This window comes from Peromyscus maniculatus, chromosome 4, assembly GCF_049852395.1.
Source record: "Peromyscus maniculatus bairdii isolate BWxNUB_F1_BW_parent chromosome 4, HU_Pman_BW_mat_3.1, whole genome shotgun sequence".
Classification (NCBI taxonomy): Eukaryota; Metazoa; Chordata; class Mammalia; order Rodentia; family Cricetidae; genus Peromyscus; species Peromyscus maniculatus.
In genome coordinates this window covers 105668531-105692304 of record NC_134855.1, presented here as the reverse complement: position 1 = coordinate 105692304, position 23774 = coordinate 105668531, and the positions used below count along the sequence as shown (strand labels likewise).

The 23774-nt window shown below is 44.7% G+C and overlaps 1 protein-coding gene across 1 annotated transcript in view; it reads right to left on the bottom strand.

The window, feature by feature from the left end:
• Nucleotides 1-23334, bottom strand: part of Acoxl (acyl-CoA oxidase like) — a 300810-nt gene extending 277476 nt beyond the window's left edge. Inside the window, exons 1-2 of the mRNA XM_042276199.2 lie at nucleotides 23131-23334; nucleotides 8610-8706 (exon numbers count right to left, since the gene is read on the bottom strand). Of these exons, the coding sequence (XP_042132133.2) occupies nucleotides 8610-8706; nucleotides 23131-23255 (222 nt within the window). The 5' untranslated portion in view covers nucleotides 23256-23334. The remainder of the gene's footprint in view (nucleotides 1-8609; nucleotides 8707-23130) is intronic.
• Nucleotides 23335-23774: the final 440 nt, after the last annotated feature.

Here is a 23774-nt window from a genome sequence, read left to right as displayed (position 1 = left end):
AGCTGTGGGTCACAACCCCCTTGGGGGTCAAATGACCCTTTCACAGGGGTTGAATATCAGATATTCTGCACATCAGATATTTACAGTTCATAACAGTAGAAAATCACAGTTATAAAGTAACAATGAAAATAATTTTATGGATGGGGGAAGGTCACCACGACATGAGGAACTGTATTAAAGGGTTGCAGCATTAGGAAGGTTGAGAACCGCTGGTGTAAAGAAATATGTATCTCACCGCAGGTTTGATCTTCAATTCCCTAATGATTAATGATGTCAGGCATCATTCCGTGTATTTATTGGTCATTTGCATATTTTCATTAGAGAAAAATCATTGTATATTTTCATCAGAGAAAAGTCTTTTCAAGTCCTTTGGCCATTTTAAAACAAATTATTGTCATTGTTTTCTACATATAAGATCATGCCACCTGTTATTTAACATGGCTGTTTGTAGTTGAATTGAGGGAGTTCTTTACATTTTACAGCTATCTATCTTTAAAAAAAAGTGATATGCAAGTATTTTCTTCCATCTCACGGACTGTCTCTTCACTCTGATGCTAGTATTCCATTAGTCCATTCTGTGCTATTCCAGAATACCTGAGACTGCGTAATTTATAAAGAACAGAAATTTATTTCTTATAGTTATGGGGCCTAGAAAGTTCAAGGCTGAAAGTCTTGCATCTGACAAGCATCCTGCTGTACCATCCCATGGTGGAAGACAGAACAAAAACTCACCCTTTATGAGGAACCAGCACCCATAACCAACCCACTCCTGAGACAAAGGCATTAACCCTTTGATGGAAGCTGTGATGGCTAGTCTTGGTTGTCAACCTGACTACATCTGGAATTGACAAAAACCCAAGCAGCTGGGTACCTCTGTGAGGGATTTTTCTTAAATCATTAGAAGTGGGGAGATCCACCTTGAATCTGAGCCACACCATCTGGTGGCAGCCTGTATAAAGGACATGGAAGTAGGAACCTTTTGCTTTGTTTGTTTGTCCTTGCTCTCATTGGCAAGTCCATTCCTTCACCAGCATTAGAGCCTGCTTCTTCTGGACCCTGGCATATACAGAAACCATCTGAGATCTCCAGCCTGGTGGACTGAACAACTACTGGATTCGTGAACTTTTTGTTGGTAAATAGCCATTGTTAGAATAGCTGCATCACAGCCTAAAAGTTGCAGTAATGAATCTCTCTTGTATAGAGAGAGATACTAATACAGGAGCAGAGTCTTTATATTCTAACCACATCCCAAAAGCCCTACCTCTCAACACAGCTATGGTGGACCTTAAGTTTTCAGCACAGAAGCTGGGAGGGATGCATTCAATCCATATCACCCTGATGCACAAACATTTTAAATTGTAAGCCAGGCATGATAGTGCATGCCTTGAATCCCAGTACTCTGGAGGCAGAGGCAGGAGGTGGATCTCTGTGAGTTCAAAGCCAACCCAATCTATATAGAGTTTCAGGTCAGTCAGGGCTACAAAATGAAGCTTTGTCTCAAAAAAAAAGTTTTAAATTTGGATGCACTCCAAAGAGTTCTCAATATGTAAGTGTTATGCCTCTTCAGTTTATATCATCCCTTAGCATTTTGTTATTGTCATGCTTTTGTAAATAAAATGAACTTTCTTTTGATGATGCATTTTAACATATAAACATGCAAAATATTTCTGCATATTGATCTTATCCTGAAACTTTGCTGAATTTACTAGCTCTAACATATTTTTGTGAATTATTATGGTTTTCTACTATAAGATCATATCATCTGCCAACAAAGACAATTTTATCTTTTTTTCCCTCCAATTTATTGTCTGATTTTAGTTACAGGTCTATCACTGTCTGGTGTAGCATAAATGTGTATGTTTATTACTCCACAGTGTCTCCTCCTATACTAAAATATAAGCTCCACAAATACTTGCCTTACTTTCTCCCCTTTGGGGTTTGGCTCACAGCAAGGAGCTGGTAAATAACTGTGAAATGAGTGAATTACCTCACCTGGCACACAGAAGGGACCTAACAAATGGTAGCAAGTAATAATTATTGTTACCTTTTACACAATACTTTACTGCAAAAGTCGTAATTAAGTTTTCAGATAAAAAGATTTTATTTGTGAAGAACGGTCACAGTATCAAGAAATAAACAGCACCATGATCCCAGCTGCTCTAGAGTCCCTTGGCAGGCAACTCACTCCCTGGCAGGCTCTTGGAAGAAATCCCTGTGGTCCTCACAGATGACAACACACTTTGAGTGCCAATCTATACAGAGGGGCTTCTATAAACAGTCCACTCCATCCTGTCATCTCTGCTCAACTCTTCCACAGCATCCCATGGGGCCAGGGCTGGCCTGGCCGGAGGGCTGGCCAAGTGGCGAGCATCCAAGCCTGTGGAGCTGGAGCTGGGACAAAGACTCCTGCCAAATGCAGCACAGAGGACCAAGATCCAGAGCAGGCTGTCACAGCCTGCTAGGAAAAGCCAGGGTTCTAGGACAAACAGAAGCCGAGGGCCAAAAATGAAGCCAAGGCCAAGGCCAAAGAGGAAAGATCTCAGAAAGAGCAAGTCAGGAGCCGGCACAAGGTCGGGGTGGGAGAAGGCTTCTCTGTCATGATCCAGATGACCAATAGGGACCGAAGTTGGTGTCTGGGGCCTGAACAGGATGGGATTGTTGTGAAGGACCAATGACAGACTGACTTCCTTGGCTTCTTGACACACTCATAACTTCCTGGGACAGTCTTACTTCTCAGAGGTCATCAGGAAAGTAACCATTTTCCTCACTCTCAAACCCCTTCCGAGGTGAACCGACCTGACCTTAGAATGTCACTCTGTCTTAGTCACCAACTCACGTCTCTCTAAATATAAAACACTCAAAAGTGAGTTTTCCAATGAAAGTAATAGATAGTTAGGATAAACACAGACGGGTATCAGGCTATTGGTCTTCTCCAAGTCCCCTCCAAGCTCCTGAGAGTGGGCTTCCTGGAAACTGTGGATGATTTAAATCAGTGTTTCTCAAACTTCAAGGTCCTTGAACCCCCTTTACACTTAAAAACTACTGGGAGGCCAATGAGACGGCTCAGTGGGTAAAGGTGCTTGCCACCAAGCCTGACGACCAGACTTTGATCCTCAAGACGCACATGGAACCTACTCTCACCAGTTACCTTTGACCTCCACATGCACCCTGCGGCACATGTGTGTCCACGCACATACACACACAAAACAAATAAATCAGTAAATAAATAACTGTAAAAAAAAAGAAAAGAAAGAGAAAAACTACTGAGAATGTCAAGGAGCTTTTATTTATGGGTATAACTAGCAATTTACCATATTGGTAATTAGAACAGATAAATTTGGTACTTATTCATTGTAAATAACAATAAACTCATTGCATACCAAAGTAACTCTGTAAGTAACACAGTTTAAAAAAAAACAGTAAGAAGAATAGAGTTATCCTACATTTTACAAACTCTTTGAATAGCTGGCCTAATTAAAGACACCTCAGCTTTCACATCTGCTTTTGCAGGGAGGTGCCATTTGGGTTAGTTTGGAATGCAAATTCTGCATCACACACCTAGGGAACTGGGCATTTACTTTTCAGATAGCACCTGCACACATCCTAGAGATGTCCATGGATCTTCAGACCATGCATACCTAAGGACCACTGGTCTGGGTCATGGTACAGTGCCCCTCCCCATGCAGATTATCGGGATGGTGGTGGCATCAGGTCTTACAGGGAGAACTTTTCTTTCAGTCTCAGGAGAGATGGTGGAGGTGAGGAGCAGCCATGGGGTGTGTATTTCATTATCCAAGAATTTATCCCCAGCCATCCCCATACATGGCCAAGAATAGTCTGATCCCAGCTGTTTCCTTCCTAGGAGAAGGAAATGTTGAGTTAGAATGTCCCTATGAGCCAAGCCTGGGCCATGACTAGGAGAAAGACTGGCTGATGAATGGGAGCAGTTTGGGAGAATACTGCAAGGGTCCCAGGAAGAAAGCATGGCGCAGCAGTATTAAACCCTAGGTGCATTCTGAATCACCCAGTGATTTAAATGCTAATTTCATTGGTCAGGGCAAAAGCCTAGACAGAAGAAATTTTTTTACTGAAACTAGATTTTTTTCCATATAAAATACTCTGATTATAGTTTCTCCTCCCCCAACCCTTCCCCACCTACCCAGATCCATGCCCTTTCTTTCTTTTATTAGAAAACAAAAGGCATCTAAAATAATAATAATAATAATAATAGCAATATAAAATAAAAAACAAACCAGATTAGGACAAAACAAAGAAACAAATAGGGGAAACCAAAAAAAAAAAAAAAAAAAAACGCATACAAATTCAGAAACACACACAGAAATCCTAAAAAGACACAAAGTTGGAAACCATAATATATAAGCAAAAGAGGGTTTTTTTTAAACAAAGAATTAAGAGGAAAAAAATAAACAACAAAATACTACTGGGTTTGTTCTGTGTTGGCCATCCAATAGTGGGCATGAGGCTTATCCTTAAGTGTTGTTTGTATGCCCAGTGAGGCTCCATTGAAGAATTTTCCTTCAGAGACGTAATTAATTGGAGATAATTTCTGGGTCAGGGGTGGGGCTTGCTAGAAGAATTTTCAGTGCTCCCCAGCTGACTGCAATGTATAGCAGCATCAGGCTGAAAACCCTAATAAGTCAATGACCTGTGCTTGAATCTACTCAACTAGTTCCACATACAATTGACACAACTCACCTCAAGTCAATTACCAGTCTTTTTCACCTGTACTTGGGAACACCATGAACAATGTGATGAACATTTAGTACAATTACCAGTTCAAAGTTCCTAATGCTGTTGCTGCAAATTATGTGAGTTTTAATTTTGTGCCGTCGTTCTCTGTTATGATGATTGTATAGACCATCGGTCTCTATCGGCTTCCAGGGACAAGTGTCTCTAAAGATGCTGCCACACGTGACCAGGCTCCTATGTCAGTCACTTTTCTCCTGACAGAAACAACTTAAAGGAGAGGGTTATTTGGCTCATGGTCTCCGTCCATCATGGCAGGTAAAGAGAGCATGGCAGAGTTCATGGCAGCAAGAGCTTTTATGTGTCAGGAACTAAAAGAGAACAGGACTGGAAGAAGGTCTGGTCGTAACCCTCAAGGCTTGCCCCCAATGGCCTAGGTCCACCACCTAGATTCTGTGTCCCAAAGGTTTCATAACTTCCCAAAACAAAACTCAGGTTGGGGGCCAAGGACTCGAGTGCATGAACCCCTAGAACATTTCACATTCAAACCGTAACAGCTCCAAACGAGGAATGAAAGCTCCCACCCCAGGCCTGCCACAGAGCGGACAATCACCCCGAGGTTTTAATCTCTTCACTGGGTTACAGTGGCAGCAGCGCCTCCACCTAGGACCCTAATCCTGGAATTGCCAGGGGAACAAGAAAGTTCTTGGCTGAGGCACACAAAGCTGACGTTACCAGAAACCATTATAGGAGGTGCCAGTACGGTATGCAGTGGTGGTGTTCACACTATGTATCCTACGTTTCTATGTATGCACGCACACGCACACACACACTCACATACACACACACACACACACACACACACACACACACACACGAGAGAGAGAGAGAGAGAGAGAGAGACAGAGAGACAGAGAGACAGAGAGATACAGAAAGAGAAACATACAGAGACACACAGACACACCGAGAGATACAAAAAGCTAGAGATAAAAAAAAAGGCACACAGAGAGAAAGACACACACACACACACACACACACACACACACACACGGAAAAAGGGAGGGAGGAATGAAGTAAGAGAGGGAGAGAGGAACATACACACACTTTAGTTGGTCTCAGATAATGTTTTGCCCCTTTAAGACGATTGAAACATTGTGTCTTACAGAGAAGACGCAGAATGGAAATATTTTTGAATGGCTTGTTCTTGGCTTGTGGGCTGTCTGTAGAGAACTGGAACAAGTGAGGCTCCCTGACCGTGTGCCTGAAAACATCATCACCACACTTGCACTCTGCCTCTGAGCTCACTGGCTCACTCATGAAAATTAACAAGCAATATGGCAGAGGGGCCGGGGAAAGAAAGGCCTGGTACGCTTTCTGAATGGGCAGGACAGCCATGACTTGATATGTTTTATTGAGAGGCAACATGAATCATATAACACTTCTAGGATTCTGGGATGTAGACAGCTTGTCCAGCTGTCTGAGGGTGGGATCTGAGAACCTTCGAACACAGATGTACCGCCAAGTCTCATAACATCTGCCCAGTGAGATGTGCCTGCTGTACTGACAACTGGTTTGCTTTCCTTCGGTTTCATTGATTTCTGCAGATTCACACAGAGAGGGGAGCCAAATGTGTCAAAATAACTCACAGAAGATGAACCAGAAGGATACTCAAGGGCTAATCCTGAGCCTCATGGAGGAATTAGATCCATTCATCCAGGACAGAAAGTGGTCCAAGCTGCCTAAAGCCACTAAGGGAGTTGCAAAAACGGGAAGGTAACTGAATCGAGGGTTCAACACACTTCATTAAGAATTTGATTACAAAGGTTAATCCTCCAGAGTCAGCAAGCAGGAAAGCGATTATCAAGCCTCATTAAAGGATCAACTTCCACATCAGTGTCTTGAGTCTTGGCATTAGTTTGAGCTCTAGGTATAATGGGTTGATTAAGGGGGCAGAGGGCTGGTCTCATGGCAGGAGTCTACCTTCCCACCAGCCCCACAGTGGATGAATGAATTCTGGTCTCCAATGACAGCGCTGAGAGCAAAAAGGGGCTGTCCCCCATAGACTCATGTATTTGAATGCTTGGTTCCCAGTTGGTGGAACTCTCTGAGAAGGATCAGAAGGAGCGGCCTTGTTGGAGGAGGTGTGTCATTGGGGGCAGGCTTTGAGGTTTCAAAGGCCATTCTCAATTCTCTCTGCCTTGTGTTCATACATCACAGTGTAAGCTCTCAGCTACTGCTCTCTCGCCATGCCTGACTGCCTGCCTGCTGCTTAGACTCGAACCCTCTACTGCTGGGGGATGTCTTTCTGTATGCTGTGAATATATGTTGTTCTCATTGGTTAATAAATAAGCTGCTTTCGGCCTATGGCAAGGCAACTTAGAAGCAGGCAGGAAATCCAAGGAGAGAGACAGGAAAGAAGAAAGGCAGAAGCAGAGAGACGCAAGCCCCACTGCCGAAGGAGCAATATGATGTCAGCAGACGTAACAACGGCCACGTGACAACATATAGATTTATAAAAATGGGTTGATTTAAGATGAAAGAGCTAGCTGGCAAGCAGCTAAAGCCACAGGCCATACAGTGTGTAAATAATATAAGCTTCTGTGTGTTCACTTGGGTCCGAGCAGCTGTGGGACCTTGGGTGAGAGAGATTTGTCTGGACCACGGAGGGCTGGGTGGGAGTGGAGAAACTTCTGGCTACACTCTGTAACCATGGCCATGGACTCTAATCTTTTGCAAGCATGAGCTCCAAATTAAATGTTTCCTTTTATAAGCTGCCAATGGAAAATAATTACAAAGGGGGTTTATGTATACTCACAGCTCTAAGTGCATATTGATTGGCAATTTATTAGCTTTAAAATCTTGAGCAATGGCTGTAATGAAACATGGTTTTGTTTTGCTTTTTTCCAACCATGTGCTCTGTTATGTGAGGGGTTGTCTTTTCTAAGTAAACATCTTTCCACATGTTCTCCACTGAAGGGCAGTACAGTCGCTTCAAGGTTGCTGGCTACATTAAGGGGAAGTTGTGTTTAGGCACTGAAATCCCCTCCTGAAATGTTGGAGTCTGCCCTTACATCTCCTCAGGACTGGTACTCGAAGGTGAGGGATTGGCAGATCTATTCTCATTTGAATCTGAGCCCGACTCCAGCTCTGACTGGTACTCCATGAGAGCTACAGAGGGAAAACTCCCACCTCTCAAGAGGCTGAGCTTCCTGCAAGGTACTCTCAGCTCTCAGCATCTCCCACACTGAGGTCTACCTCTGTTCAGGCCCCTCCCCGTGGCTCTGAAAGAAAGTGCCTTTTTCCTGTGTGAGGTTTTAAGGAAACTGCTGAGCTGGATGAGAAGGAGGTGGATATAGAACTACAGAATATACAGTTTCTAACACTAGCACGGCAGAGGACACTCCCATCTCACTGTCTCTCTTCTGCTCCTTCTTTATCATGAGGCTAAGCTGACTAAAACAGTATCGGTGACATAAAAATGGCAACTTTTAGATGACCAAGACTCATAAACTTGGGACAAGTTTAAAATGTTTCCAACTTTTTTTTTAAATAAGTTGTTCGTCATGTGTCAGCAATTTTTATTTGATGACCTGAGTTATACCAGTTTTATGAATGGACATTTTGTTACTTCTGTTGTGATTCTTTTCTTCTCTAGTCTGGGAGGAGTAAATACGTGGTCCAAGAAAACTGACCCCGTCTGGGGCTTGAGGCAGAGAGGGGGCTGCAGAACACGCTCTGCTCTATAATGACTATGTTAGTGCTTTGGGCCATGATTAATGAGTTTACACAAGTTGTAAAAGCAAATAAAGCATGTCTTGCTTTCTTACAGGCACACACATACAGAGACAGAGACACATATTCACACACACACACATTCCTGCAGAAATAATGGTGTCACTTACCTGCTCCTGGAGTACATGCTTTAACAGAGGGAGACTCAGGACAAACTTCACTCGCTGATTTGTCAAAGTTCTCATTTCATCCAAACTTAAATCATACCTGCACAGAAATGATACCACACGGGCATTAAGACCTTGAGTCTGTAAGTTGCCAGAACCAAATCCAGAGCTCTGAGAGAACAGATGTTTTTGCCCAGGGTGTGTAACAACACCTGAGGTTGGCTGGGAGCAGAAAGGGGAGGGCTTCCTGATAAGATTGAGTTAAAATTAGGCTGCCATTCCATCTCCTCTACAGAGCTTTAAAGATTGCAGACACTTTCACAGCCTGGGATGACTCAAGGACAGAATCTGTGGAGAGAGGGGGCACAGAGTAGAACCCATGTGGTATAAGGACTAGACTGTGAGAGTGTGGGGAGAATTATTCAGAGTCAAGTCAGGGAGTCTCTGGCTCCACCATCATGCTTTGGAATGAAGTTCAGAGTCACTGGGAAATTACTCTCCTGTCTGGCTGTCCAGGAAGGTGATTGAGCTTGACCTAGTAGTGTCAAAACTACTCTTGCCCAGTATGAAACTTCTGCCCTTCTCCTACCCCACCCACATTCTGTCATAACTGTGGCAAAGGGTTAGGCTGTGCTGTGTCAGGGACTACCCAAGAAGCTCTCTTCCTGTCTCCTATCACAGGGTCCACCCTGCCCATCTGTATTTCACCAATCCCCCAATACTTTTGTCCTTCACAGTTATTTTCCTCCATTAAGTCTCTGGCATGTCTAGCTCCATCTTGGCATCTATTTCTCAAGAAGCCTAAACCTAAGAGGAGAGTTTCCTCTGTGTCATCTAATATTTCCATGCAGATCACAGCAGAAGCCTAGAAGAACCTCATCCAGGGTTAATATTAGCCTCTGTCTCTGACAGTATGATGGCAATACCAAGATGAATCTAAGAGGGCCAGGCAAATATGACAGCCTGTCCTAATAACTCAGTTAAAAACTAGGCCTTAATTCCTGCCTCTTGAAACTGGACAGACAGTTTCTGAGGAGGCCACAAACAAAGGGCAATTAATCACTGGTGCCCCTGCCAACAGGGACAAAGGAAATAAGATGTGCCAAGCCTGGGCCACTGAGCCAGCCCCCACAGTCAGCTTGTACTAGGCCAGCCAGCCTCCACAGCAGCTCAAGGTAATAACCAAATAAGGACAGAGCTTGGGATTTGTCCAAACTTGCCCCAAAATGGGAAAGCTGTACCCTTAACTAGCCCCTGACTAGCCCTAGCCAATTAGAACATACTAATATGATTGCCATTCATGTAGGCCAATCATATCTGAGATGACCTAATTGTCCCTGAAACTCTCCTTGGCTATGCTTAAAAGGAGCCTATGAGCTCCTCTCAGGGTTGCCTTTATGTAGGGTGGACAGCCCCAGCATGCTGGTAATAAATGCTCTTGTTGATTGCATACATGGCTGGTAGTCTTTTGTGGGACTTCTCCAGGACCCTAACACAATCAGACACTGAAATATTAGAGTCATGATCTTAAAACGAGCATCAACATAATATTACAGTAAGAAATTCAAACTCTCTTAAAACAAATGGAAAAATTCTCACCAAAGAAATATAAGTTGTTTGAAAGGGGGGGCATTACATAGGAATTATATAAGTGAAAAATATGGTAGCCAAAATTAATTTAAAAAATAAAAACACCTCTCTGATGAAAGTAGAACCTATGGAGGTGACAGGGAGTAAGTCTGTGAACTCCATGAGAAAGTGCTAGGTCTGAAGATTTGTGTCCTCTCTCTCTTTTCTCCCCCGCTCCCCCAGACAGGGTTTCTCTATGTAGTCCTGGCTGTCTACTGGCTCTGTAGACCAGGCTGCTAGCCTGGCACTCACAGATCAGCCTGCTTCTGTCTCCAGTGCTGGGATTAAAGGTGTGTGCCACCACTGCCCAGCCGGTCCTCTCCCTTTTCAACTCTTAATCACCAAAGTGATGCATTTGGAGGTGGGACCCTTTGGGAGATGAGTCTATCACATGAGAAAACTTTCATGAATGGACTGAGATGTATCACAATTCAAAGTCTAAAAACTAAAAGCAAAAATTTGGAAGACAGCTTGAGAGAACCAATGCAAAGGGAAGGATTTACAGGGATGGCAACAAATTTCTCATCTGAAGCCACGGAGGCCTGAGGGGAGAGGATTCAGGTTTGTTTTTTGTCTGTCTGTCTGTTTGTTTGTTCTTAGCTCGAGAACAAGAGAATGATCAAAGCAGGTCTTAAATCCCGTGAAACTGTCTTTCGTGGCTGAAGGGACTTCCAAAGAGTTATAGGTAATTATGAGTTATGGGATGTGGGTGCTGAGATCTGAATGTGGGTTTTCTGGAAGAGCTCTTAACCATCTCTCTGGCTCCTTGGGACTTATTCTTGATGGAGTAGAGTCTATGGGTTTAGACAAATTTATGGTTGCATGCATCCAACGTCAGATAAAGCAGTTTCACCCTAAACACCCTCTGGGCCCCTCCAATTCAGGCTTCTCTTGGGTGGTCTCTTCTGGTCTTACTCTGACCTTTGTCCTAGTAGAGTGGGCTGAGCTGGTGACGTGACGGGAAGACAAAGCATCAGCAGAGTGGTAGTAGCAGCTGGAAAGAGAGCCGCCATCAAGAGCACGGGGACAAAAGGGCAGCTGGAAAGGTCAAAGATCATCGAGGGTAGAAAAGAACCAGGACAGTGGAAGCAGAGAAGGCAAGATAGGGCAAAGAGCCTAAAATGAAAATCAACGGAAGTTTGTGACTTCTGTTGCCAGAGAAGAAAAGCTGTGGGTCCTGGTCGCTGGAAGAGGTCTCAGGAACTTCTAAGCTCTAAGGACCAAGGTCTCAGACACCCCAAGCTAAGAGCCCTAAGATCAGTTGCCCGAGAGCGATAATGCTTGTTTCTGTAAAGCTGATGTACCAAACCCAAGGCCCAGGCTGTGTCTACTGCTTCCACTCACAGCAGCTGGAAGCCTCTCTGCAGAACCCCAGTGCCAGGCTTCCGGCGATTAAAGCCCTAGTCTAACATGTCTCCAACTTGAATTCCTCCAGCAGTCAATTCTGACTTTGAAAACCAAACATGGCATCGTGCATGAGGAGATGAGAAAACAGCTTGAAGCAGCCAGTTCCCTCCTTGCACCACGTGGGTTCTGGGGAATCCAACCCAGGTCATCGGGTTTGGCAGCAAATGTGAACCTTCCTGTTGGACTGTAAAACACATTTCAAAGCACATACTTAAAACGGCCACTAGATGGAGCTTGTTCTTCATGTGAACTGTCACCACAACTGACTTACAGTTATCACAGAGATCAAATCAGAGCTGGATGGAAAGCATTAGGGAACACCTGGAAACATGAATATTTGTTCATCACTATAGTCCACCTAAATGTCTAACAGTCTTTAAAGCAGGGGACTGAGAAGCTAGGCAGCCGGTAAACCAGAGCCGTACAAAGTCACAAGCACTCTAAAGCTCTAAGCAGGTTTGATGGTATATTTTCCTCATTTAAAGACCTTTGTTGGTCACTTCAAACACCGTTTGTATAGCAATGGGGTAATATAAGTCAGACCTAACAGTTTACTTAGTATTTTCGCGGCTAAAACTCCTATTATGTTTTCCTGAGTCTGCAAAATATGGAGATGTAGCAGATGTTGCTCCCGGTCTCAATCTACATACAGAGGTCCCACAGAACTAAGAGATTTGTTAAATCTAAGCGTCAATGGCACTCATGCCAGAATTAGGAGCCAGGCCTGGCATGCTCAGGGACATCTTGGGTCAGCCATGAAGAGTGGTGACATGGCAGAGGGGGTCCAGCTGTAACCCCAGCAGTTCCCTCACCTGACTCGGCCACCAGTGCTCTGTATGGGATTGTTCTTGAAAAAGAGAATACTGAGAACACCAGTCACCGAGAAGTTCTCTGCATTATGGCATGCAACTAGCAGGAACTAAAGTTAAAGATACGAGACTCCACCTGTCCTGAGAGAGGCGTTGCTGGGAAGGGGGTATTGTAGGGCAGTACTGAACTCTCAGAATGACAGCTCTCTCCAGGAAGCATGGTTCATGAAGCCAGGACCAAGGCACAAGGTTCTAAGTGAAAACAGAGTCAAGTCACACATGCCTGTAAGAGTGGCTAAGATAAAAATAGATCGTGCCAAGTGTGAGCAAGGACGCCAAGCCACCAGATGTCTCATTACTGGTGTTGGGATTGTGAAAGGGTACAGCCACTTGGAAAAGTTTGATAGTCTCTCATGGCATTAAACATGTACTTCACATGCAACCCATGACTCCACTCTCAAGTATCCACCCAAGAGAAAAGAAACCTTTTGTTTATCAAACAACAAGACTCAAACTGTCCACAAATGTTTAAAACAGCTTATTTGCAACCATGCAAAACTGGACACAGTCTTACAGATGTAGGATTTAGATTGAACTCTGTGTGAAGGGGTGGAGACACTCGAGGCAAAGGTGAAACGGTGAGGGGGTGGGGGAGGGTAGCAAGAGGAAAATATGAGCAAGGTACAATAATATATACATATGAAAGTGTCATAATGAATCCGTTATTTCTAAGCTAACTAAAAAAAGCTGATTATAAAACATTTTGCATATGGGGGAAAGCCCTAAAGACAATCCAAATGTCCCTCACGTGGGGAGTAGACAGGCCCACTGTGCTGTATCCATACAGTGATACAAAATGAGCATCATTTGGATGGCTCTCAAAGGTGAGCATAAGAAAAGCTAATCTCAAAAAGGTTAATCCTGGGTGCTGGAGAGATGGCTCAGCGGTCAAGAGCACTGGCTGCTCTTCCAGAGGACCCGAGTTCAATTCCCAATGACCACATGGTGGCTCACAACCAGTTATAATGGGATCTGATGCCCATGCAGGTGTACATATAGACAGAGCACTCATACATAAAAAATAAATAAATGCCAGTGGTGGTGGCCATAGTGATAGTGCACGTCTTTAGTCCCAGCACTCGGGAGCATAAGCAGGCAGATTTCTGTGAGTTCAAGGCCAGCCTGGTCTACAGAGCGAGTTCCAGGACAGCCAGGCCTACACAGAGAAATCCTGCCTTGAAAAACCAAAAAAAAAAAAAAAGGTAATACTGTGCAAATGCCATTTTATAGCATTCTCAAAATGACAAAAATAATGGAAATGGAAAACACCTCAGTGGCTGCCAGAGGCTGGGGCTGTGGAAAGAGGTTGACTCTACAGGAGAAACACAAAGAGGTCACCTTGTGATGTTGTACACCTGATTGTAGTGTTGGCCATACACAGGGATGAAATTCCACAGAAACACACACACACACACACACACACACACACACACACACACACACACTCCAAGAGTTCTGAACAGATGCTTCACATAAAATAATACACAAATGACGAGCAAACAGAAGAGAATGTTCAATGTCAACAGGCATCATGGAAAAGCAAACTAAAACCAGAATGCGATGCCAGTGTGTGCCCATCTGGCCAGCTAACATTGCTTTAAGTGATGCTATCAGCTGCTGATGAGTGAGATGAGGCTATAATGTAAAGACAACACTCCTATCTCGCTGTGGGAGTGTAAAGTAGTATAAGCCCTTGAAACGATCTGACAGGCTTTATAAAAACTAAACATATAGCCATCCTTTAACCCAATGGTCACAGTCCTGCATTTTCACTCAACCGAAATGGAATCACATGTTCACAATAATCCTTACAGGAAGCTGTCATACCAGCTTAATGTGGAAAAACTCCAAGCTCGGACAGCCCAGGTCTCCACCAATAGGAGAACAGATAAATAACTATGGTTTTTCATGAATGGCAAATTAGAAATAAGAAGGGATGTAGTGTTGAGACACATAAATGGCATGTATTAATCAGGAAAACATTATGTTGAGCTCTCTCAAGTCACTGGCTCTAGAAAAAGCCAACTATCATGACATGAGGGTCTTTGGGCAGTCTTCTGAAGAGATCCACAGCAGGAAGAGATGAGAGCTCCTACCCACAACCGTGTTCAATGGACCATCTTACGAGTGGTCCTCCCAGTTCTGGTCAAGCCTTACACAACAACTGAGATGTTGTCTTGCAGGAGACGGAGCCATAACTAGCCAGATCAGAAGCTCCGAAGCCCAGACATGGTATGAGACCGTGTGTAATGTCACGCAGCCTGCTACCCTTTAGAGTAACTTCCTACTTATGCACAAATAACAAGTGCATACATTATTGCCATGCATGCATACAAAATTGGGAGGCAGGAACTTGAATCTTACTTTTTTTTAACCTCTAGCATCTTATTTTTAAAACACTCTAATAATACGTAATGAATCAAGAACATAGGCATGCCTTATAAGTTATATCTCACGAAATTATTGCCAAGTACATTTACCTGTGTAAATGTACCCTACCTAAGTCAACAGAGGAAAGGTGTTCCTAAGCCAGCATACAGAACATGCTCTCAGTTTCCCTGTAAACCTCTACTTCCTTTCTCCTGACCAAGGCTGGCTGCTATCCTGGCTTATACCTCCATAAATTATTGTCTATTTCTTTTGAATATTGAAGAAATTGGATTATACACTATGTGTTTGTTCTTTTGTGTCTGGCTTCTGCCATTCAGCATGGCTAATGAGAGTTGTTTCCAGTGATTGTTGTATCCATAGTTCATTCATTTCATCCCATTGTACTGTAGGATTAGATCATTAAATTAGAACACACTGTAAAAAGTTGAGAGAACAAATTAAATGATTCGGGTTATATTAAATTCTAAAAATAGACAAAACTAACCTGTAACAAGAAGTAGGGATAACAAAGTGGTGATTACCTCCTAGAAGGTAGGGCAGAGGTTGCCAGGCAAGGAATAAGGAAACATCCTCAACCACTATGATGCCTTGCTCTGCCTACAAAGAGTCCTTGCCATCAAGAAGGCTCTTGCAAGTCCACTATGAGTGGTGCCACCCATGGGCAGGCAATCTTGGATTGCCTAAGAAAGCAATCTGAACAAGCCATTTAGAGGAAGGAAGAGCAAGAAGCAACATTTCTCTGTGGCCTCTGCTTTAGTTCTTGAGATGCTGAGAAGGGCGTGCTGGGAGGACAAACGTTGACTTTAGTAAGATTATGCTTTGTGGGGAAGCAACGGAAATGAATTCTGCTTCATCAGCACTGCAAGGGAATTCCTCAAATTGAGCGTGTAAATGTATTTTATAATCATCAAATCCTATGGATTCCCTTCCCAAATTATTTAATTTACCTTTTCTGTGCTTTTCACAATAGTTCTCCCTTATTATCATCTTTAATAGCCAAGTAAATTATAAAACATTTACATTGTGCTGACACACACAGGCCTATGTATTCTGGGTCCAGAGCCCCTTGGCAATGAAGTGTCCTTCATAGGCAGGTGTCCTAGTCCTTTTCACCGGAAGGCTGCTCTTCTTACGTCCCTTCCTGCCACCTCTCCCCTACTCCTACCTCTCTCTGCCTCTTCCTTTCCCCTCTCCTTCTCCTACCCCCACACACCCACCTTCTCTAGCTGGACAGGTGCCCAGACAAGGCCTGACTGAAGGTAGAACATTCTCTGCCTGGTGCAGGGTCAGTACCTATAGACCTCAGAGGCAATGCTCTGCCCTTCAGTCAGCACGCCTATCCCGGGAATCACACCCACAAGTAGGAGTAAAGGATTGAATGTTATCACTCAAAAATGACACCTTGGGGCGGGCCAGGAAGTGCCATCTGTCGCCTGATGAGTGGATAGGGTTGCATGAAAGAGCAGAGCTGAAGAGTGGGTGGGAGACTTTCACAACACACTCACACAAGGCGCCCAGACCTCTTTATCCTGCTAAGTCCTAGATCTGCAGAAGATTGAAAGGACACTGGTCTGCAGAGCCCTCGCTTCTCCCTGATGGGCTTCCCTTTTCCCAGCATGAAGCAGAATTCATAGAGAGAAAGTCGATCACTGGTTGCCAGAGGGCAGACTGGAGGAGAAACAGGAAGTGATTATTGAATGGTTACAGAATGTTTCCAGGAGTGATTAAACTTTGGAATGAAGTCACAGTGTTGATTGCACAACATTGAATACACTGAATGTTATAGAAGTGAACACCTAAATAAACAACTGTATGTTCTCTAAGTTTCATCTCTTCTCTGAAAGAACGACGGAAAAGAGAGGAGGAAGAAGTGAAGGAGAGACGGGGTGAGAAGAAGCCACCTTTGGAAGCTTTACTGAGCTATATCACCACAGGGACCCTCATACACACACGGGCGACCTAAAAGAGGACACACTATGGAGAGGAATATCTTTGCTGAGAGACTGCTTCACAACCATAAGGTGGCACCAGGACCATCCTTCTCTCCAATAAAAACACAAATACAGCCACACATTCCTATTTGCCTTGAGAAGCAGCAATAGCTCTCAAGGAACGGGCATCCAGTGGTCAGAGGGAGAATTGTGGAACTAGAACATCTCCTTTGGATCATGTCTCTCCCAGCTGGTCACAAAGAACCAGTGCTGTGTGGTTCCTCTCATGTGTGGTATCTGCAAGGGTCATAGAGAGAAGTCAGAATGGTGACTTCCAGGAGCTAAGAGCAAAGGGGGAACTCGTCTTTAATGGGTAGAGTTTTAGTTTAGGAAGATAAGAAAGTTCTGGAGATGGTTGGTAGTGATGGTAGCCCAACAGTGCAAATGTAATCAGTGCCACTAAAGTATATATGTGTATGTGTGTATGCATATGTATATATGTGTACATGTATATATGTATATATATATATATATGTATATGCATAGTTCGTCAGAGTAAAAATTTATGTTATGTGTGTTTTAGCACAATTTTAAAATTGTGTTTGGAGAGGGAACCATTAAGAAAACGTTATTTCCAATATTATTTGACTCTTTGAGTATTTGAATAGTATGAAATACTTATATGGATAAATAAGATTGAGAAAAAAAATTAAACATGAAAAAGGCAGGAAGTAAAAGATGAATTGTTCCAAGGAAGAAAAAAGAAGGAAATGAAGAGAAAGGAGATACAGAAACATCAGGAAACATCCAAAGGGAGCCTTGTGAAGCATGACAAGGCCTTAGAGGAACAGAAACATCTACTAACAGGGCTTCTGAAGCTGTCTGGCTGAAGAGTGTGACATGCCCCTAAGATGAAGCAACCGCTCACCACCTGGTCTGCCGTGACAGAGCCTCTCCTTGCCAATAAACAAAATGAGAAGTGTTTAGGAGCGTATCTCACTTCCGGCACTGCTTTTCCCATCCCCTTCAACCCCGGTGAGAAGCCTTGTATAAGGGCACTCTCTGCTACTATAATGAAATAACAAAGTCTGTATAGTTTATAAAGAAAAGAGGTTTGAGCTGGGGAGATGGCTCAATGGGTAGAGGAACTTGCTTGCAAACCTAATAACCTGAGGAGAGCTCCCCGGAACCTACATAAAAACCAGATGCTATAGCATGACAGTGTATAATCCCAGCATGCCTATGGGAAGTGGGAAGGAGAGACAAGAGACTCCTCAAACAGTGTAGAAAGGGGAGTACCAACACCTAATGTTAGTCCTCTGACCTCCACGCACACACTTTGGCACACATGCAATCAGACTCACACACGAACACATCACACACACACAGAGAGAGAGAGAGAGAGAGAGAGAGAGAGAGAGAGAGAGAGAGAGAGAGAGAGAGAGAGAGAGAGAGTTCAGGAGGTGCAAGGGCATGGGCATGATGCCAGTTTTTGCTCTGGCAAAGATCACATGGTAGGTGGTATCACAAGGGTGGGAAAACAAAATCACATGGTTTCTTAATTACTGTTCTATTGCTGTGAAAAGACACCATGACCAAAGCAGCTTATAAAAGGAAGCATTTAGTTGGGGGTTTGCTTACAGTGTCAAAGAAATAGTCTATTATCATCATGGCAGAGAGCATGGCAGCAAGCAGGCAGGCATGGTGCTGGAGACGTAACTAAGGGCTTTACATCCTGATCGGCAAGCAGAGAGAGACAGAGACAGAGACAGAGACAGAGAGACAGAGATAAAGACAGAGACAGAGAGGAGAGAAGAGGAAGAGAGAGGAAGGCGAGGGAGAGAGAGGGGAGGGAGAGAAAGGTGAGAGAGAGGAGGGAAAGAGAGGAAGGGGAGAGAGAGAGTGGGAGAGACTGGGCCTGGGAAACCTTAAAGGCCACCCCCAGCAACACACTTCCTCCAACAAGGCCACGCCTCCTAGTCTTTCTAATACTTCTCAAATGGTTTACAACTTCGGACTAAGCATGCAAATAGTATGAACCTATATATGATGCCAATATCATCTAAACTACCACACATGTTGTGATAGTTTTAGATATCAACTTGACTGGATCCAGAATCCCCTGCTAGATGAGCCCCTGGGAATGCTTCTGGAGGATTATTTTAATGAAGTAAATTGAGTGCAAAAGCCAGCCCACTGTGGGTGGCATCATTCCCTGGGCTGAGATTCTGAACAGTATAAAAAGGAGAAAGTAAGCTGAGCACAGATATCTGTCACTCTACTTCTTAATGGTGGATGTGATAGGGCCAGCCTTCTCCAGCTCCTGTTGCCTTGACTCCTCCACAGTGATGCTTGAAACCTGAAACTGGTACCCAAAATAAGCCTTCCTTAAGTTACTTTTGTCAGGACATGTAACCAAAAGATAAATAGGAAGGCAGAGAATGTGCAAGGGATAACCTTAAGAGATGCCAGAGGTCCTACCTCTACTTAATATCACCACACTGGGAACTAAACTTCTTATACATGAATCCTTGCAGAGCAAAACCACATTCAGATCACACAAGCCTTAAGTCACCTGAAATCCTGTTCTCAGAAAAGACAGCATGCTATCATCACAACAGCATGACAGAGAAGTGTGGGAGCCCACAGAGGTCTCCTAGCGAGGTCTGAGCTTGCTTTACACAACAGGGCTGCATTAGGGGATGGCTTGACCATGTGCATGGTCACCAGGTGTTTGGGATGGTCTGCACTTGGTTGTGCTGGGGGGAGGTCTTTTGCTCCACCCCTTGGCATTCCTTTAAAAGCCCTTTAGAATAGACAGAAGGGGCTGGTGGGTTTTGACCCAGGCCCTCCTGAGGCTATCCTGTGTTCCTAACTGTCTCTCTCCTCTATATTTCTAACTAAATCTCTTATTCCTCACCCCTCAAGAGTCCCTGGGGTAAGTAAATGTCGGAGCTGGCCCCCCACGGAGAAGGAATAGACTTTAGCAAGTTAGGGAGTTCCCAGGGTCTGGAGGACTCTAGTATAGGAAATATGCCTTGGAAACAAGTCTTTGAAAGAGAAAGAACCATTCCTCAGTAGGGGGCAGTGGGCTAAGCCCTTGCTGCTCCTTATTGCTGAGGTCCAAGGACAAAAACCTGCCCTGAGGAGTATCTCAGTAAATAGGAAGTTTCACACTATTTTCTTCAGGGGAAAAGTTGTTTCCTGGACTCTTACTCTGAGAGTGTCTGACTTTACACAAACTTCCCACTGTGTACAGAGCACTCAAAGAACTGGGCTGACACAATCCCCACCCCACTCTCAATACCTACTTGAACTTCAAAGGCCCATTGAGGGGGAGGTGTAGAAAGGGATTAACGACAGGAGGCTTACACCACTTTCGTGGACAAGCAGATTTCACAGTTACATCCTCCACGCAGATTTTGCAATAGCAGAATGAATATTCATCCAGAAATAAGAGCCCTGACCTTCTAACCCATAAAGATGAAATCTGATGGCACAAAGTGAACTTTCATATAGATATCAGAATCTTGAACCATTCAGGGGCTGGGGGAAGGGAGCAGTAAAAATATTATCTGAGATTATTATTCTGAGATTATGAAATAAGCAAGAAAGAATGGCAAAACATTGGGATAGCGGGGGTTTGTCTTTTTTCTCCTGTGAGTGTAAAAGGGAAAGAAAAGGGGGGGATGCACCTGTGCTGGTAGTTTTATGTCAACTTGACACAAGCTAAAGTCATCTGACAGAAAGGAATCTCAATTAAGAAAACGTCTTCATAAGATGGGACTGTAGGCAAGCCTGTAAGGCATTTATTAATTAGTGATTGATGGGGGAGGGCCCAGCCCATTGTGGGTGGTGCCATCCCTGGGCGGGGTGGTCCTGCATTCTGTAAGAAAGCAGGCTGAGCAAGCCATGAGGAGCAAGCCAGTAAGCAGCACCCCTCCATGGCCTCTGCATCAGTTCCTGTCTCCAGGTTTGAGTTCCTGCCTGACTTCCTCCAATGATGAACAATGACGTGGAAGAGTAAGCCGAATAAATTCTTCCTCCCCAGTTGGTTTCGGGTTACGGTGTTTCATCACAGCAATAATAACCCTAACTAGGACAGCATTCAACCAGTGTTCCCTAAAATCCTACTCAAGGGTTTCTCTTTTATGCTTCACAGCAGCCAAGGAGCTCAGCCATTATCTCCATTTGGGTGTGTGGGGGTGGGGGTGTATGTTCGTTTTGTTGTGGTATCCTGGATTGAGCCTTAGGAAGGCACTCTCCACCTGAGCTACACTCTCAGTTGGGAACTCGGTGTTCAGGGTAGGGGTGGGGGAAGTACCCTATAGTGTTGCACACAGGAAGTCAGAGGTTTTGCAATCCAGGTTTGCCATTACCTCTGTCCCCAAGAGGTAGTGTGATATATAAGCTGGTGACCTTCTGTTGGCCCACATCAGTAGTTTGGATCGTAGAATTCTGTCCCATGTTTTAAAATACAGTCACCCAAATGGAAAGGCTAAGAGCCATTGGCCCAGAAATAAACTGAAGGCTTGGTGATACAGAAGTGAATATAGGCTAAAGGGATTCCCTGAACCCCTAAAATGAAGCCTCTCAATTCCTTTTGTTTGGTTGAGTTATATTTGTTGATATTTATCCTCCTAGATGCTATTACAGAGAAGATTTCAAATCTTTAAATCATTTTAAAGTAAACATAATACTTCCATTAAGTGTGCTTTATTTAAAAAAAAAACTGTTTTTCAAAATAAAACAAAGTTAAGAAGAAAACTGAAACTGTTCTGCATTTCCATAAATTCTTTAGTGTTTGTCTTAACGGAAAACAGCTGGAGTCTCACATCTACTTTCCCAATTAGTCTGGGGGCTATTGCCCTTCATGTTGTCGCTGGGGCCTGTTTCTGTGCATGGGTGGGAATGTGCATGAAAAGCACCTATGACACCTTGGGAAACTTATAGAAATAATCTTGACACTGTTGGAAGCCGTCTTGGGTACCCGCTAGAGTCTAGATACCTGAACCACACTTTGAGGACCATAGCCTCAAGAGCTATTAGTGACCTAAAGAGCTATTAGTGAGCAAAAGGGGATGAAAAGAGAGGGGGGCATTCAAAGACATACCAGGGTCTTCTCAAAGGGTACCTCAAAATCCGGACATCGCCTTCCACACTCTCTCTCTCTCTCTCTCTCTCTCTCTCTCTCTCTCTCTCTCTCTCTCTCTCTCTCTCTCTCTCTCTCTCTCTCTCTCGATAGGGTTTTTTTCTGTATAGCCCTGGCTGTCCTGGACCTCGCTCTGTAGACCAGGCTGGCCTCGAACTCACAGAGATCTACCTGCCTCCCGAGTGCTGGGATGAAAGGTGTGTGCCACCAAGGCCAGGCTCTCAAGAGAGACAAATTACACTGGAGATAACTGGGTAGGAGGGAGTTGGTTAATTCTCTCTGGAACACACTGACTTTTGTTTAGTTTTGTCTGTTTGTTTTAGGGTGTTTTTGATGGGGGGGGTTGTTTTGTTTTTGAGACAGAGTCTTTGTGGCCTCGGCTGGTCTGGATCTATGTAGCTGAGAAAAACGCTGAATTCCTGATCCTCCTGCTTCCACTTTCCAAGTGGTAGGCTTGTAAGCATGATATTAACATTTTAAATTGGGGTTTTCCTATGCTAAAACTACAAAGTGGCTGTAATCAGGCTTTTCAGAATTTCCAAAACGGGGTCAATGACCCAGCAGAACTTAGGAAAAAGAGTTTCAGTGCTCACTCTCATGATTGAGCCGCTTCTACATCCATAAACTTACGCTGCACCAACCCCTGGGTCTCCCCGTCTGGCCTGCGGTGGCGTCAATATCAGTGCCACGGACCTATCACCTCCCTCCCCAGCTTTGCCGTTCCTCCGCCCTGGCTCAGCCACCCAGACTGCAGTACCCACCCCTCCCCGGCGGCGGGGCGTCCATCCCAGCTGCGAGCACCCCATCTCTGTTTTCTGCCGGTTCTGCCCGCCTCCGGTGGGACTCTGCCAGGCCAGGTGGAAACTCAGAAACAGATTTAGATGCAAAATGAGTCTGAGCACCTTCTCCAGCCGAGCCCAAACCTTAACTCGGCATCCAGAGATGGTAGGAGGGACAGACAGCTTTAGGAACTCAGGAAGGTGAAGGTGGCGGGCTGTGACCACACTTCTGCTAGATTCCCTTCCTCACCAGAGGTGAGGATGAGGCTGGCTGCCACTAAGGAACAACTCACACCCCACCCGACCTCCCCAGGGGCAAATCTGGCTAACCCATGCTGGGACAGGAGTCGCTACTCCACTGGGTACCTGGGCTGGAAGAGAGAAGAGCTCCCCAGGGCTCTGCGCAGCTCGTTCTTGAAGCTCCAGAATTCTCCGTCCAGGTAGCGGTGCAGGGACGAGTCCCCAAGGCCCAGGTCGGGAGTCGGCTCCATCTGTGTGGTTGAGGCTGCAGGCTGTTCTTTCTACACACCTCCTCAGAACTCTCGGCTTATGGGCCCTCCTACCTATCATTCCACTAGACTGGTTTCCTCCCAGCTGACTGGCCTGGTCTCCTCCCTCTTCACCTGTCCCTCACACGCCCTCCCTCCTAGGCTTGAGGCAAAGAGCTGTCCAGAGCATTTGAGCTCCACGGGTGTTCTCCCATCCTTACTAGGAACCACTCATTAACTATAAGCCCTTATCCCACCAGTAAGTTGTCTCTCCAGATTTGTGGATCACTAGAAGCAAGCATCAGCTCCTTGAAAGGGATGCTGGTCTGATTTCTCTGGGTCACAGCCAGATGCTCAGCATTAAGCCATTTCATCTACTCAACAGAACCACCCGCCCAGCCATTTGGCCTGGCTCCCAGGACCTGAGGTGGTCTGGTCTCTGCTCAGATCCCACCACCCCAAACTGGGCATTATGTACCTTCAATCTGGAGGCTGTACAAACCTACAGGATGGCAGGACAAG